Here is an 18,219-nt window from a genome sequence, read left to right as displayed (position 1 = left end):
TTTTAAGTCACGTGACTTTTGAAATTGGCGAACAGCCCGTAAAATTTATATTTTTCGAACTAGAAGGGTGCGGTTTGGTTTGCTGGAATCCTCGAACGAAATGCTAGTGGGACGCCAGATTTACTTTTTCGATATTTTCGACGGTTAAAAAGATATGGAGGTGCTTCGTTAGGTCACGTTTTAAGTCACGTGACTTTTGAAACTACAAACTACAAAATAAATGGGAGTAGTCAAAAACACACATTTCATGGTTTTGTGATTTTTCCCAATATGACACCAGACTACTATGACATAGGACATAGTACCTCACAAGCGTAACATTGAGAATTATGATTTAAAAAGGGCTACCTGAAATTTTACATGTTAACTAAAATACAATATTGCCTAGTGAGCTTAGAAAGTCTTTTGTGTAGGCTCCCAAAGTTTCTTCCATTCCGCGGCACATCCTGTATCGAAAAAGTTACCAGTCACGTGTACCGCGTCGAGCCCGTCCAACTTCCGGGTATTCGAGAAATGCGACATAATAAAGCGGGCAGTAAAGAGAGTTGTAGTTACTTAGCTCTTTGTGGATTATGCAAAACTCCGGCCTTCATCCGCGAAAGATTCCGAAATTCCAATATACGTCGGCTGCACCGGCCGGGGGATAATCGGCGGTTATTAAATTAAGATTACGGCATTACTCCGCATCCCCCAATAAGCTTTGTATTATCAACATCAAAGGAATTTTTCAAATATTTAACCTATCCCCGGGCCAACCCTCCTTCGGACTTGCACGGGGCCGGGGGCAATCGATAAGGGACGTCTTCATTATTAAAAGGGACGTCGTGAAAATTTTATTGTACAGGGTGTACTTCTATAAGTGGCACCGAATCCTTTCAAGTTGAACTAAAACAGAACTGCATCGTGACAACTGTTCAGTAAGTACAGTCGCACCCAAAAAAATATTGTTTTGTAACGATTAAGAAATTATACAACCAAAACATAAAGTAGTTCTTAACAATTATAAAAGCTTTATAATTCAATCTGAATATTTCCCAGAAGGCACACAATCCAATTTTAAAAAGTTGCATTGACATACATTGCAATTAACTTAAAGAATTTCTTTTTGAACGCATGCTGATAGACTGTTATAATAGGCAAGCGGTTCACCCCTAAAAAAAACCGACAAAATTTTTAAATAAAAACCTATAGCATGAAACATTTTTTATTTTTATTTTATAGTGTATTTTTCTGATAATTTGCATATTTTTTTTATATTTTTCGGCGTGGTCAGTCAATTGTTATAAACAAAAAAGTTGTAAAAAAATTACTCGCCGAATGGCTTTGAAAAGTTTTTGTGATCTAAACTGTCAGAAAGAAAATTTTTTATTATAGTATTATAGGCGAGCGGTTCACCCCTAAAAAGATGCTTCTAAATGAAGGTAACCGACTAAATTTTTAAAACAAAAACCTACAACATGAAACTTTTTTATTTAATAGTGTATTTTTCTGATAATTTAAATTTTTTTTTATATTTTTCGGCATGGTCAGTCAATTGTTATAAATAAAATAGTTGTAAAAAAAATTACTCTCCAAATGGACCAAAATAAACACTTTGTTTGTTGTAAAAATTCGAAAAATGCTTCGTTTCCGAGATATTTACAATTTAATGTGAAAAAAGTGACAAAATCGACAAAACGGAATTTTTTCTCAAAAACTACTGAACCGATTTGAATTTTAAAAAAGCATAATAATCGGCAGATTTTCTACTTTAAGATATATTTTTTTGGTATGGGTCAATCATTTTATTGAAGGTCTAAAGCGATTGAAAAAAGTCTTTTAAAGAAAATTATGATAACACTTCAAATTTAATTTTTTTTTAATTTTAATTATCTTATTTATTTTTTATTTTTGACAAATTCTTAGTTGAAATAAGCGTTTCATCACCAATTTCGGATGGAACATTCTGACATTCATCTGTAAGTAAGGCGCTAATGTTTGTAACATTAATAGCAATATGATTCTAATCATAAATAATAATTTTTGCATTAAAAAAATCATGAAAATAATTGCAAAAATTATATTTAGTTATTATAAATGTAGGAAAATTATGGTTATTTCCGCATTAGCCGATTGAATTATTAAATGTTATTGATATATATCGATTAAAAATATCCTAATAACATTATGTTTACTGTAAATATAATCTAGTCCAAGATATTGTAAAAAGAAAATTTGAATTTGAAGTGTTTCGCGCCCGACGTAGCGCCACTGACGCCGCCATTTTGACGGGTATGCTTATCATGATTCTCTTTAAACGACTGTTATTTTACTCGCTTTAGACCTTCAATAAAATAATTGACTTATACCAAAAAATATATATTAAAGTAGAAGATCTGCCGATTATTATGCTATTTTTAGAATTTAAACTCTGTTCAGTAGCTTTTCAAAAAAAATGCCGAAAGTTTGTCGATTTCGTCACTTTTTTCACATTAATTTGTGAATATCTCGGAAACGAAGCATTTTTCGAATTTTTGTCCAAGAACAAAGAGTGTTTATTTTGGTCCATTTGGAGAGTATTTTTTTGCAACTTTTTTGTTTATAACAATTGACTGACCACGCCGAAAAATATATAAAAAATTTTTAATTTTTCGGAAAATTCCCTTTTTTTAATCAAAAAGTTTCATGCTGTAGGTTTTTGTTTTAAAAATTTAGTCGGTTACCTTCATTTAGAAGCATCTTTTTAGGGGTGAACCGCTCGCCTATAATAAAAAATTTTCTTTCTGACAGTTTAGCGCACTGTCGAATTGAAAGGACGCAAGTGTCCTGAACTAGCACCAGATGATAATAAAGTATTGACACCATTTGCAACTTCAAATTTGTGCGAAATTATTTTGTTATTTATCATTGTTATCAAAGTGAAAATCAGGAATAACCAGGAATTGGGAAATTGTATATTCTCGGATTCAGAATCTATATTTTTTAAACTCTATATACTAAGTTTGGTTACTGGGTCGAACAATTAATTGGGATGATTGCCGTGATAAGACGTGTCCCGTTAGACTTCATGACACTTCGAGAGACAGATATTCCGAAGAAAATCTAAAATCAAAGGGTCGCGATTTATATTTGTGTAACTAGTCCGCGTTGTGTTAGTGATTTTAACAAAATGACAGCCGTTGAAAATTTATTTATTTCTCTCCATTTTTAAGAACACAAACCCAAAATCACTAATAAATAATAAATTACAATCACAATTAAATTAACGGAAATATATCCTCAAACTTCTTCCGTACGTCTATATGCCTATGCCGACAGAATTGCCCGAAACCGAATAAACGCAACCCAATTGACGTCACGCACCAAACAACAACAAAAGTCTAGAATTTGATGCAGCAGAAGAATATCTGGTGCACGCCAAACGCAGCAGAAGAATATCCTAAAACTGTGCAATATCGATTGCTCTGGGAGAATACGGCACACATAATTTTATACGAAGAATTTACGAATGGCTCATACTTTTGTTTGTGTTGACTGCTGAATGGTGAGCCGGATCAAAGATGAAATCACTGCATATTTTTTTTTGGAATTCCACTGTAGGTTATTTAAAAATCTGTACAAAAAAGAAATATTTGTCAAGGCCATTTTTATAGCGACGTTTCATCTTGCACCTGTTTGATTTTTTTAGAATACAAGATTGTTTTTTTCGCGAAATTGTATTATTTATTTTCTTTCGAGTACAGATTTGTACGATCTGTTTCTATTTAGTAACGTTTCGAACTGAAAAACTCATCGTCAGTGTTAGTTTTCTTCAAGTATTAGCCACACAACTTTTGTAGCTTTTATTTTAATACAAAATTTAGCCACGTTAAGATTTGTTTATTTGTTGGTAATTTAAAAAAAGTCTCTGACAAAAGAATGTAAATATACAGAAGTGATACAATAGTAATTTAATCACCTATTAATAATATTTTTTCACAAAATTTGGTACAAACCCAATGCTACTGATGTAGATTTCAGACGAAGAAAAATAATAAATAACTGAGAATAAATTCAAATATTACGTGATTCAATGAGGTTGCCGTTGTTGTTCTCGAACTAGGTTCTGTGAGAGAACAACAACGGGCCGCCTTATGTTCATTTCGGTTCTTCTTTGTTCTAAAGCGGCTACCGCTTCTAATACGTGAAACCGTTCCAAACCTACCAGACGTTTTGCCGTTCTTCACTACCGGCATCTTCAGTGGCGACTCTGCATATGCTTCATCGCGACTGAGCAGTTGCGTCCGTAGTAACATTAGATGAACCAACAATAAGAATCAAAATGAATACATCAGGGCGAGCCTAGATATTCTGGGAGTGGGACCGCCCTCACAGACCCTAGCCCGAGAACAAGGGCAGACGAAAGATTCCTAGCTAATGCTAAAGATGTGCAAGGTAATTCTATAACAATCGGTAACCTTGCACATAGACCACCGCATAGCAACCCGAAAAACGATCATATCGAAATATTTCTTAAGTTCTATCAAAGAGAATTAAGAAAGACAATATCTTTTTTCTATGCATGTTTTCATCTGAAATTATGTCTCTTGTATTACATTAAAGATTTTTTTCATAGTCTATTTGATGGAATTATACATTTTTATACAGTTTGTTAAAGAAAAAATTCACCAGGATAATTATATAACTATGTTATTTTTTTCTATAACTAAAAATTGTTTAAAATGCTGAATATCAGCAAAATTTAAAAACTGAAGGTGATCACAAGCTTTAAGTAACGGGCCCTGTATATTATCTGAAAGCAGCAAAATATCGAACGGTTCCGCCCTCTCCCAAGCACCTCGAGGATCTTATTCAAAATATATCACGTTTGATACTCTCCTGTGGCGCCGTAACAGTAAATAAAAAAGTGGAACTCACCGCCTAAATCAGCAAAAAAGATGTCCCTCAAGGCCAGGAATTCCTCCTCCGGTGCCATGTTATTGCTCCCGAAACTATCGTTTTCAGGCCAGACCTCCCTGAAACACAAGAACGGGGGGTGAGTATGTAGATGAAGGTAGTTATTGCTGCTATAAATTATTTGAAATATTTAAAACTTGCATAGGTGGTTGTAGGTTTCACCGGCGAGAAATCTCATAAAGAAAACTTAAAGTAATAGATAAATAAGGATAAAAGAAATCACAAAAAACATAGAATAAAAATTAAGTGCTTCAAGGCGGATTTGATATTGTTGTTTTGTTTATAAGAAGTTTTTTGTTTTTATTAATTATCGTCATCAGGATAGTCCCATACGTCTAATCTTCCACTGGTAGAAAGGGTTTGAACTTAACCTGCTGTTGTATTTGTCCACTGCACTTCACTAATTTATTTTTGACAAGTTTATATTTTACACTTTCGGTTAATTAACATATGTTCCCGTTATATAAAGCTCCAGTAGGTATTTGGTTAGTTGTGAAAATTTGAACTGATGGAAAACTGTACCTCTTGATAGATGGCGTACTACCTTGTGAATACTGTTTGACGTTTCTAACCTGGTAACCAATTTCACCATTTATTTACTTAATTTCGACTTTCATTTGTTTATTTTAGGCACTACTCAACGATGCTTACTGTTTGGCAAATTATGAAAGACTGGCTACTACAAGCCCTCTTTTAGTTTTTATAAACTGAAGACAGATGAGTTTGTTATAACGAGCGTTCAAATAAAAACGGTCAAGTTGGTTCTGAAAATTTGGACGTAGGGCGTAGCGTATAGCAAATTAACTTAAACGTCATCTGTCAAAGCGCTGTATCGCCGCTTTGTTATTAGGCAATCCAACGACCTGTCAAATTTTTAAGCAATATGGCGCTGATGGCAAACAAGTTATGTTTACATTGAGAATGCATTGAAGTTAGTCCAGAAGTTTTTAGTTAAAAGCGTTTAATCCGAGTTTTTTGTAAGGAATTATTCATGTATTTTATTTAAGGAAGTGTTCAACTTGTCTTTTATTGAAATGTGTCGCAACGATATGTATTACTAATGCCGGTAACATGCAAAGTAGTGGGTTGTCGAAGTCGTGGAAATCGAGACAAATAGGCTTTTTTTGCGACTGAATATTGGTGAATATCTGACTTGTAGTCACTATTTCCATCTCTCTTGATCTTAGTTGTCATATAATAGTTTAAATCTCTTCACTCACTCATACTACACATACCACAACATACAACTTCACTCGCGAAAAAAAGCCTCAAGTTAGCTTTAATTGTTTATCTGACGTAGTGAATTCTAAATATTTTCCTCATTTAAATGATTTATCGAGAAAACGGCGCCAAACATGGACATATAAAAGAAGAAAATTACTAGAAAATACAAGCGAAAATAGAATGGAATTATACTTTTTAAAAATCAAGAAAAATTTGTTAGGTCTATCAAGAATTTTTACAATGATATCAATACATTCCAATTCCTTAATTTATGCATTTTTCATTATAATGCCAACGTTACATTAATTAATATTCTTATATTAGCTTCTTTAAATAATCACTCTGCATATTGATTGACAATAACAAAGACACCTAACTACAGTCCACGAAACACTCATTATACAGTCAAAGTTCTAAAAAACAAAGCCAAGCCAACAGAAAAACGCAAACTCTTAACAAAACACACAAGTATTTATATGAATCAAACAAATGTTTGCCCTCGACGCCATATTGAATTCCAATTTTGTCACGTGGTTTGGATTCCCTAATTGAAACTGACAGCTGTGACAGCTGCTATACAGCTCGTTGAGAAATGAGGTTAAGTTGGTCGCTATAAGCTACGCCCTACGTCCAATGTGTCAGAGCCAACTTCGACCACGTTTTTATTTGAACGGTCGTTATATGGAAACGGAAATTATGACTTTATACATGTTTTTTGCAGCATGACTATTACATATTCTGATCCTACACAATTTTCTCTAAATTTTGATGTCTGTATCTTTTTTCTACGTTCATTTTCAAACATTTGTAGCGGTACGCTACAATTACATTTAGTACCTGCCCCGATAAATATATTTTGCTTTCTGGGAATTTACGAGCCATATAAATTATTATTTGAATTATCCGAGATTATCCCAAATAAATGTAGCAAATGAGAATAGAATAAGCAGGCTGTAAACATAAATTAGTTGTTGTTTATTAGGGTACATAAGCACAAACCGAGTAGGTAATGACCCGGATACGTGTTAATTAGGATAGGATAGTAAAAGAAGTAGATACCTGGGGACAAGAATAAAAACCGAAAACATTTCGAGGCACGAACCAGAAGTCTTGAAGACTAGTTCCTGTTCGGTTGTGTCTCGTGTTACCATCGAAATTAGTAGAATAAAGTTTTCCATGCTACTTAGAGTTTTTCTCCTCACTTGAAGACCAAACCACTATACATTCTACAAATTTCACCTATTTTTGTTTTGTAAATTTTAACCAAACTGTGCTATCTAGCGTAATTCTATATCTAAATTTTATTCTTCATTTTCTCATATTTAGTATTCCACATCCCTATTGTCAGTTTTCTCTACTTTTTTCACGTGGATATGTCAAAATTTCAAAATTACGTTATATTTTCTAATTAACGTTTCAACTCAAAATATCATAACAATATATTTTAATGATTTATGAAACCGTTTCGAAGTACTTTGACATATTTTACAGAAGTTTTGGTGCTTTCTATATGGTTGTCTATTCGAAGAATTTTGACTCTTTCGATTTATGGTGTTATGTCGTATGTAAATTTATTTTACATCTTCTGAAAACTATGAGTCTGACTAAAGTATCACTTCTGCGTTAAAATACAATGATATGCAATTACTTCCCAGAAAATATATATCTTACTTGAAAATAAAGAAACTGGCGTACCTGAAATTTTTATATCTTTCTCCTCGAAAGTTAATTACTCTCTCGAAGCTGCACAAACTAGGCACCAGTGATAATTCCGTCTCGCTACAGTTATACATAAAATAGCACCATCTACGTCTCCAACAAGGAACAAATTTTCTAAGAGCAAGTACTTTCGCGATGAATATGAGCAATTTATTGGCAGACGGGCGCTTTATTAAAATATCCCGGCTGCACGGAATGAGTGGATGCATTCGAGAAAGGGCCCAGTTTAGCTTCCCGTTTTACAAGGCTTTTATTTCATTATTCTAGCACGCTTTGAAACTACATATATATAAAATATATTAAAACGGTTCCGAGAATACAAAAATACTGCAATCGTACAAACAGTTTAATTAAAATCACTAAAAATTAATATTAAAAAATATATATTAGCAATAAATTGGAACCGTATGGAAAATTTCTGAAAACATGAAAACCAAAAATTTAATTTAACTGATTTTTCCAAAAAAAAAATTAAAATATATATCAAAAAAATTAACGAAACAAGAAGAAACTTAAAGAAATTATTCCTTATCAGGTCCAGACGAAATATTAGTAAAACTAATGTTTTTAAAAAAACATGGCAATATATGTATAACAATTACTAATATGTAATGTTGCTAATATGTTTTAAAAATATATTAAAATATGATCAACAAACTTTCTCAGTAAAAGTAATTTGTTAAGTAAAAATCACTTCGACTTTCAAAGTGACAGAAGACTGAATTTCTAATATTATAAGCAGCCAAAATTAAAATAAAAAAACAGTTCTCGAACGTTTTTGACATGGAAAATAGCGGCATTTTGCTTAAGATGTTAAAAGGTATTTGTGCACGTGGTTTAGCATTTACAATTTTTAAAAATTACATATTGCATCATATACCTACAGTCATAATAAGTTATTCCCTTAGTGGGTATATGGGAGTTCCCCAAGGTCCTATTAGGTCCAAGGTATTAGGTCCTATTTTATTTTCAATGTATGTCAATGAACTAGTTTTTTAGAGGTTAGAGGGGAGTGACATGTTATGATGACGATATCATTTACACATTTTGTATGTAATTCGTCAAGTGAATTATTTCAAAATGAAAAAATGGGAATTATGGTATGATTTCCAACTGGCTGAAAATGCATAATATAAAATTCCTAACCTCCTCTATTAAGCAGCAGATCATCTTCTATCTAAAATGATTTAAAAAATCACATTTCAAAATGTTTTGAATTTAAAAGACATAGTTGTTCCCAAATCATCTGAACTAACTCTTCCAATAAAGGGTGGTCAACATTTAAAATGGAATAAACATTTATGTAAAGCTTGGAAAATTACACAGGCCGACAAGATTTTAACTCAACAACACGAATATANTTTCAAAATGTTTTGAATTTAAAAGACATAGTTGTTCCCAAATCATCTGAACTAACTCTTCCAATAAAGGGTGGTCAACATTTAAAATGGAATAAACATTTATGTAAAGCTTGGAAAATTACACAGGCCGACAAGATTTTAACTCAACAACACGAATATACTTTCCCAAAGGATTTTGGTAAGCTCAATTTCTCAATCGGCTCTGGTTTTCGAGATACCCTAACCTAAAAACACCATTTTTTTAAATTTATTTGCAAAATTTGACGTGATAGAATATTTTGAGTTCAGATTCATGATCAGCGACCCCAAAAACATGTAGGATGCCTACTTCCAGGTTCCGATGAATTTAGGTACACTTTTCTATTTCAAATTTTTATTTTTATTACTTTTTCCTCTCTTTTGGCTTAGTTCTTTNTAGGTCCTATTTTATTTTCAATGTTTGTCAATGAACTAGTTTTTTAGAGGTAGAGGGGAGTGACATGTTATGATGACGATATCATTTACACATTTTGTATGTAATTCGTCAAGTGAATTATTTCAAAATGAAAAAATGGGAATTATGGTATGATTTCCAACTGGCTGAAAATGCATAATATAAAATTCCTAACCTCCTCTATTAAGCAGCAGATCATCTTCTATCTAAAATGATTTAAAAAATCACATTTCAAAATGTTTTGAATTTAAAAGACATAGTTGTTCCCAAATCATCTGAACTAACTCTTCCAATAAAGGGTGGTCAACATTTAAAATGGAATAAACATTTATGTAAAGCTTGGAAAATTACACAGGCCGACAAGATTTTAACTCAACAACACGAATATATTTTCCCAAAGGATTTTGGTGCACTCAATTTCTCAATTGGCTCTGGTTTTCGAGATACCCTAACCTAAAAATGCCAAAATCGCGATTTTTTGACATATTTGAGGTTATGTTACATGGAAAAGTATTATTTTTTTTTGCTGAAACCGATAATGGCGTCTTAAAGTACTATACTTACTCTTTAAAACGCACTTGGATTTATCCCGATATCATTTTTTGACTTTTTTGAGAAATCGCATTGTTGAAATTTAGTGGTTTGACTTATTTCTCAATTTTTAGAGTTTATGGATTTGGAGTTTATGGGTTAAGGGTTTATGAGTTCGGGATTCAGCGTATTAGCCTCTTTTGCGTATAAATGTATTTCCAGATTGATATAATGCGTAAAATATCGGCCATATATCGAATTTTTAGAAATTTTTTTAAATTTATTTGCAAAAATTGACGTGATAGAGTATTTTGAGTTCAGATTCATGATCAGCGACCCCAAAAACGTGTAAGATGCCTACTTCCAGGTTCCGATGAATTTAGGTACACTTTTCTATTTCAAATTTTCATTTTTATTACTTTTCCCTCTCCTTTGGCTTAATTCTTTAAGGGAGAATGTATTAATTTCCAACCGCTAGTCATTGGAGTCAGAGGAAAAATATGAATGTGTTTGAATTTTCAAAATGCCTTTTTTCTACGTTTGGAAGTTTTTATAAAAAAAATAACTAAACTCTAAAGTAACAACCTTTTAAATCCACTAATTAAAAATGACGCATGCCACAGTTAACCGGAAGTTGCGCCCGAAAGGATAATTACGGGGATATCAGAAGTGGGGCGGTTGTTTTACAATTTCTCCATAAGCTTGTTTTACTTATTAAGTAGTTGGGAAGTTCGGTGATAAATTTTACAGGAAACCGCTTCGGTACGGTCTGCTCTGCGAAACTTTTACACTGTATAAAGGAATTAGGCGGTAATTTGTCTGCCTTAAAGTGCTATTTAAACTCTGCATTATTGGGACACCGGCTAATCTGCCACGTCAGCCAAAATTTGCGAATTTACGGACAGTTTTTGGCACAAGACACTGTACGAGGCAAACGTAATGCATATTTCAAAATAGGGGGAAAATAGTATCAAGAATATTGAAAATTAATTGTAAAAAGGGCGCCAACTCTATTCAAAATTATTTTCGTTCATTATTATAACTAAGAAAAGTTGGATACTAAAATTAAACAGTACTAAATTGGGAATAGACCATTTTCCTTTTTTTGTGGGATCGTGTTAGTAAAATTAAATTATTTTTGTTTCTGTTGAAAAACTATACTGAGTTATGTCCTTTGTGGAAACATTCATATCAATATCAAATACTTTGTTATATCTTTGCTGGAAAAAAATACTTTGCCTCCTATCGCCCCTATCACAACAAGCACCTCCAGGATTTCCGTCAGTTGAATAAATATTCCCGTTATTGATGTGTTTCATTTTATTTTGCAAAACTAGAGATACAGACGAGATTAATGCCCGCCCGTGCTGCTACATTTTGATTTGTAACTTTTACACCGTACGTTCGCAATATATTTCCCATACGTGTCTTTTGTTTCGGACTTCGCATCTTCGCGGCGTGGACCCCAGACAGAAAAATCGACGTCACGTCCACCGCGCTGAAACTCCGATGGAGGAATTTATTAACCAAACCGGTCGTATATCTGTAGCCATATTTTTAAACTACAGGATGTTTAGAAGTGTTACAGCCGCGGACAATAAAATGTATCCCATCTAAACCGCTAATGCTAAAGTGCTAAAAATATATTAATAATGCAGGAAAACGACCGTTTTGTTTTCAGGTCAAAATTGCGACCTCCACACTTCTGTGACTCTGACGATGATCTTCGGTGGGCAACAGACCATAACTTCGCCTTTTTCAAAACAAATGACTTAAAAAAATTTGTGTTTGTAGTTGAAACTCTCTCTCAACGGTAAGTAAAAGTATTTTTATTGAAAACTGAATGTAGAGATAAAGATATGCTATCGGGGCGAGCATTCGCTGGAAAGTCGTCGTGGTGTGGAGTCGTTCGCAGGTATAAGTATCTGGTCCTTGGCGCCAATCTGTCGTGGTCCTCTTCCGGGAACCATATCCCGCGTTGCACATTGTTTCTTGTCAATTGCAACGGTTAGGCCGTCCGGTGTCAGGCCGGCGCTTGCAGACACATGTACCCACATAGAATAAATTTCATCAATCTAATCAATTTGTCCTATTTAAAAAAATTCATGAGAAACGTCTAAAAATCAGTCTCTTAATGTGATTTATCCCATTAATTCACGAAATTCTCGACGATTCCACACCTTGTCTCGATTGAAATCATTCTGATAGTTCTGGATTTATATTGCATCCCCGTAGAGCTAAAATCTTCTCTCTATCTCTCGATCTTACTTGACTTATTGAGAACCCCTATCTAAGAACCTTATTTTTCAATAAGCAATAAGTAATCTGTTAAATTTACTTCCTGGAAAATGTGACAAATTTGCTTTTCAAATAACGCAATTTCAAATTTTAAGATTCTTCTTTAAAACAAGTTATGATACTTTAACTAAAATTCTTCAGATTAGACTTATATTTAACCTGCCTCATAAAACTTTTATTCTAACGAATTCTATTTTTGGACCACACCGTTAAAATTCTAAATATGCCCCATAAACTCCCGAACAGATCCGTTAGGGTATCGTTTTTCCACGCGGACTTCATAAGTGACAACCGGAAATTTTTTGGACAGCTCCCACACATATCCACTTTGTCTCTATTTTAATCTCGTTCGGTGTAATCAATCATTTCCGTGCGTTTCTACAGTCCCGGTCGCGCCTTTTTTACACGGAAGGACGGTAAAAACAGTCGCTTTTAATTGCCTTGTTTTGGACGACAAAAATAAACCATTTTCCGGTGGCTTTTTGTACCGGATTCTGCACGGAATCGGATAATGTTGCCGTTTTAAGGAGGTATATCGGGTTTACTCAAATGCACAGATGTACTTGAAATTTATATAGCGTATTACCCAGTGCTCCCTCTGTGCGTCATATTTTCTTGCAAATTTTTTTGAATCTAGATTTTGAGATATTGTTGTTGAAAGTTGTTCATTTTAACATAGGTTTATATGGCGAAGATGGACGGTGCGTTTTTTTTTGCTCATAACTGAGAAAAAAATGTAGAAATTGTGAATAAAAACTTTTCCATAGATAGTACACAGTATTATCTTATTTTTGATGTAAAACTAATGTAAGTTTTGAACATAGTACAGCTGTATTAATTAGAAACAGAAACCAATAATTGCATTTCTGTCTGACTTGAGGATTAATGTGGCAACGTCGCAATCAGCTGACAGCAAGGAGGGAATACATTTGAAAGACTTGATAAAAACGAAATTGATTTCAAACATATACATTTTTCCTAAATCCCATGTACATTGTTATCAACAATAAATTATCCACAACAGATGATTTTTTGTAATGTTTTTAAAAAACTAGATTAATTAAAAAAGACTAGGAAGCTGTGATATATTTATTGGAATAAAAAATACAGTTGATAAATCCTTTTAATATATTTAATGGTTTATAAAAACATCGTAATCATTACCCAGCAATATTTAGGGTTACATAAAGTTTTCTTTACTTGATTAATATAATTAGTAATACTTGAGATAAAAGCATTTGTACGGAATAACAAAGGAACATAAATATTTCTCAGCAAACTTTATATCTAAAAAATTAGTTATAGTTGCAAAACTTTTGTAACATTACTAAAATAGAGATTAAAAACACGAACAGTGAGTAATAATGTAATTTCTATCACAGAACCTTCAAAATTGCATCCAACATTTTCTTTGACTTGGACGAGAGATGGGCGCGAGTGTCATTTCATTTCTTTAGAACTAAATTAACATAATTCTCGTTGTTTTACCAGTTCACATGATTTACGGATTTTAAATAAAGGATACAAATCTTCGCGAGGATAATACGATATATTTGCTATATATAATAATTATATTGTACATAGTTTACACACAATACATTTTTGAACGCGTACGCATCTTTACCCGAATTTGACGCGCAATATCTCCGATGTCCGAGGTCTGTAGGTTCGCAGTGTGTACAACTGCTAGTCAATTATTAGCGCTGTTGCCACATCTACATAGTCTTTATGCGTTCATTAAATATAATTTAAAACTACTTAAATATGATATTTTTATGTTGTTAATTAGTCAATATGTATGCTATGTGCATATGAGTATATTTCTTTGCTATATAGATAATATTTATCGCAAATAATTTCAATAGAATTTAATTTTTTCAAATTGGCAGTGGGCTTTAGTCTCATAAGAAAAGCATAGGACCCCCCTGCGCTCCTCACTTCCCTCGGACCCCGATATACCTCCTTAATACATCAGCTTTAATTTTATCCCAATGAATGTACATACAGAATTACAACGTCAATATTTCAAGTTTTCGAGATTTTGGACTTCTTTTATACAAAGACAATGGAGGTAAAAAAATAAAGCGACACAATGTAATATCTACGAGATTGAGCGCGTACTGTAAAGATAATAGACTAAAGTAAATATTATAATAACCCTCTTAGCGTGAAAGACCGGCGAAAGCTTACAAAAACAGTATCCGCTGGCGTGAAACTATGTAGCGGGGACGAGCACAACAATAGTATTAGGTAGGTCCGCAAATCGAGCGACTTTCCCGACAATATACCGATTCCATTGAGACTGCCTCCTGTTCCTTTCACCCGAGAATCTCCATCGCCTCGGCTGGGACAAGCTCGTCCCCGAGGGGTCTCAAATTCTAAACAGACGATGTCCTCGACGCGTTTCGACGCCCTATCTCCGCCCACTCACAAAAATTCGCCTCCAGAACGGTTAAATTGCGGGATTTGTGAAGTTTGCGCATAAAATGTCGAAATTAATTACTGTTTGAGGTCGCTAAAGGAATTGGTGATTTAATAACTGGATAGAAGAAACTGTCGTTCGAGAATTCCAAAAAAAGGAGGTCTGAGACAATTTTTTCATAATAATTGATGTTACTAAGATAAATTTCATTTCGATTATTACTCGAAATTCTAGAAACATGTACAAATTGTGGAAACATGCCGAATTTTGGAAACATGTCGAAATTCTTATTTTAACTTAACCTCTAAAAAAGAATTTTCAAATTCTGAGGTTCATCCAATTTCTTTAGACGAAAATTAACATTGCTAAAATGAACATCATTTTGCTTCAATCCCGAAATTCCGGAACATTTCAAGAAACTTATTCTAATTTTGTAATTCTAAAAAATTCAACTTGAATTGTGAATTTCATTTCATCAATTCCGAGAAACGGTTGCAATTTAAACATTTTTCAAAAATTGATCGTCGTTTTGATTCTTCCTTGAGCTACATCAGAATACTTATTTTAATTTTAGAATTCCAAAAAAGAGTGTTTGAATTATGACTCTTATTTCATCTATTCCAGGAAAACGTTGCAATTTCTCTTAGTAAAAATTGACTTGCTTTAATAACGTTCTCTTTTATAATGAACGTCGCTTTGATTTTTTCTCCAGATTCCGGAAATAAGTTGGAATACTATTTTAATCTTATAATTCCAAAAAAGTACTTGAATTCTGAGTTTTATCCTAAATTCCCGAAAAAAGGTTACCGTTTAGAGATTTTCCTCTGTAAAAATTAATTCTATCGGGAAATTCCAAAAACATATGCTGGAAATAAAATTTTAATCTTATAATTCCAAAAAAGTACTTGAATTCTGAGTTTTATCCTAAATTCCCGAAAAAAGATTATCGTTTAGATATTATCCTCTGTAAAAATTGATTCTATCCGGAAATTCCAAAAACATATGCTGGAAATAAAATTTTAATTTAATAATTCCAACAGAGACTGTTTAAATTCTGAATTCATCCTAAAATTCCAAGAAGAAATTGATCTCCAGACATTTTTATTGGTAAAAAGTTATTCTTTCTCAAAATTCCGAAAACATATGACGGAATTCACATTTTAATTTAATAACTCCAAAAAATTCTTAGTTTCATCTTAAAACTCCAAGAAAATATTGCCTTTCTCGCAATTTTCTCGGTAAAAATATTTCAAATACATATGGAATTCATATTTTAATTGAATTCATAATGGAATTCATATTTTAATTTAATAATTTCGAAAAAGAGCTTGAATCTTAAAATGCCGAAAAAGGTTGTTCTTCTTGTCAAAAATTGGATTTTTCCCCCAAATTCCCAAAATATATGCCGAAATTCATATAATAGTTTAATAACTACAAAAAAGGGTGCTTGAATTCCGAAATTCATTCTAACACTTCCTAACAAAGATTATTCTTCGGGCATTTTTCTTTTCTCTTTCACGAAATTCCGGAACCATATGCAGGAATTTATATTTTAATTCAATACCCTAATTCGAAAGAGTGCTTAAATTCTAAGTAATTTATACTTGAATTTAATAATTCCAAGAATGTGTTTGAATTCTGTGTTTGACTCTAAAATTCCGAGAAAGGATTGTTCATATATTTTTCTTGGTAAAAATTTATTACTTCCCAAAGTTCCGAAGTCATGTCGGAATTCACAATTTCATTTAATAATTCTAAAATGGGTACCTACTTGAATTTCAAGTTTCATCATTTATGATGAGAGAATTCCGAGAAAATATTGTCGCATAAACATTTTTCTCGGTAAAAATTAATTCTCTCCAAATTATGAAAACAAAGGTTGGAATTCAGATTTAAATTATAAAAAACAATGCTTGAATTATGAGTTTGGAATGAATGTTGGAATTTAAATTTCAATTAAAAAATTCCGAAGTCATGCTATTTAGACATTTTTCTCGAAAAACGTTAGCCCTATCTGGAAATTCCGAAAACATCAGAATTCATATATTAATTTAATAATTTCAAAAAAGTGTTTAAATTTAAGTGAATGTTTTAGTTTCTCTAAACATTTTTCTTTAACTGAATTTAACACTTCCAAAGACAAGCAAAGGTTTAATTTTCAGTTTCATCCGAAAATTCCTAGAAATGATTGTTCTTTGTAAAAACTAATTATTTCTTGAAATTATGTCGCAATTCATATATTACCTAATATATTTCAAAAAAGGGTATTTCAAGTAATCCTAAAAATTTATATTTCTTATACGTATATCGGAATTTCGAAATTTTTTTTGAATTTCAAATACAATCTAACGGTTGAGGTAAAAATTCAGACAATTTTTGAAAGGGTTTTGTATTTTTCTTTGAAATTTCTAACTTTAAACGCAATTTTCAGTCAAATTTATAGGCCTAGATCAGGATTTCGACAATATTGAAGTGGAGAAATCCTAGCATTACAGCAAAGACTACATTTTAGCTTTAGCTTAAAATTTTTTAAGCCAACGCTATTTCACGAAAGCAAAGCTACAGATTCAACCAGAGCTCTTAGATCCCGACAACATTTTGGCTTTGTGTACGGGAGTAGACTTCACGGTTCAGGGATGCCGGTTAATAAATATACACTTATGACCGAAAGTGGATCGCGTGGGCCGACTTAATTCCCTACGAAGGAGCCTTCCAACAACGAGGATCAATCTTCGTAGGCAGCACAACCCAATATCGAATTCTGAAAGCAGTTCCATGTTGGCAACGGAGCCGCACGACCAATTATAGCGCTACTTAATACAGCAACTGTCGGAGAAAAACAACTTTATGTTAATTAAGGCAGTTTTCAAAAACAGCCATAAAATTAATTTAATTGGATATATGTTTTCCATTAACATACCAAATTAAACAACGTTCAGTAAAGCAAACAATCTATTTTCACTTATAATATTATCCCGAGACGAAAACGAAAGAATGCCATGCTGATTTGATATTGCTGTCACGTTGACGTTAATTAATGCTTTGTCTGTCTCGTTTCTATGATTATTGAATATATGGTCGTGGTGTGAAAGTATTTTGGTGTGTTCGTCAGTCGAATCAATTTCATCCTCTCTCCGCGTGACGTCATTTGAGACCAGCCCAAATTGCATATTTTAAGTTAAGTAAAAAAAGTAATTTCCACATTTCCATATATGAATCGTATTTAAAAAGCCAGTTTAAGTATGTAGAGTCTAAACGTATATCTAACCTTAAATATTGTGCCAACTTTGAAGCTT

At 32.7% G+C, this 18,219-nt stretch overlaps 1 protein-coding gene across 1 annotated transcript in view; it reads right to left on the bottom strand.

The window, feature by feature from the left end:
- The window catches only part of LOC108904053 (protein timeless homolog), a 307,033-nt gene that overhangs the window by 235,486 nt on the left and 53,328 nt on the right, over window positions 1-18,219 (bottom strand). Inside the window, exon 9 of the mRNA XM_018706438.1 lies at window positions 4,897-4,994. Within this exon, the coding sequence (XP_018561954.1) occupies window positions 4,897-4,994 (98 nt within the window). The remainder of the gene's footprint in view (window positions 1-4,896; window positions 4,995-18,219) is intronic.

Source organism: Anoplophora glabripennis, unplaced genomic scaffold (genome assembly GCF_000390285.2).
Source record: "Anoplophora glabripennis isolate ALB-LARVAE unplaced genomic scaffold, Agla_2.0 scaffold10, whole genome shotgun sequence".
Lineage (NCBI taxonomy): Eukaryota > Metazoa > Arthropoda > Insecta > Coleoptera > Cerambycidae > Anoplophora > Anoplophora glabripennis.
The sequence above is the reverse complement of the archived record's forward strand: the minus strand, read 5'-3'. Positions and strand labels throughout refer to the sequence as shown.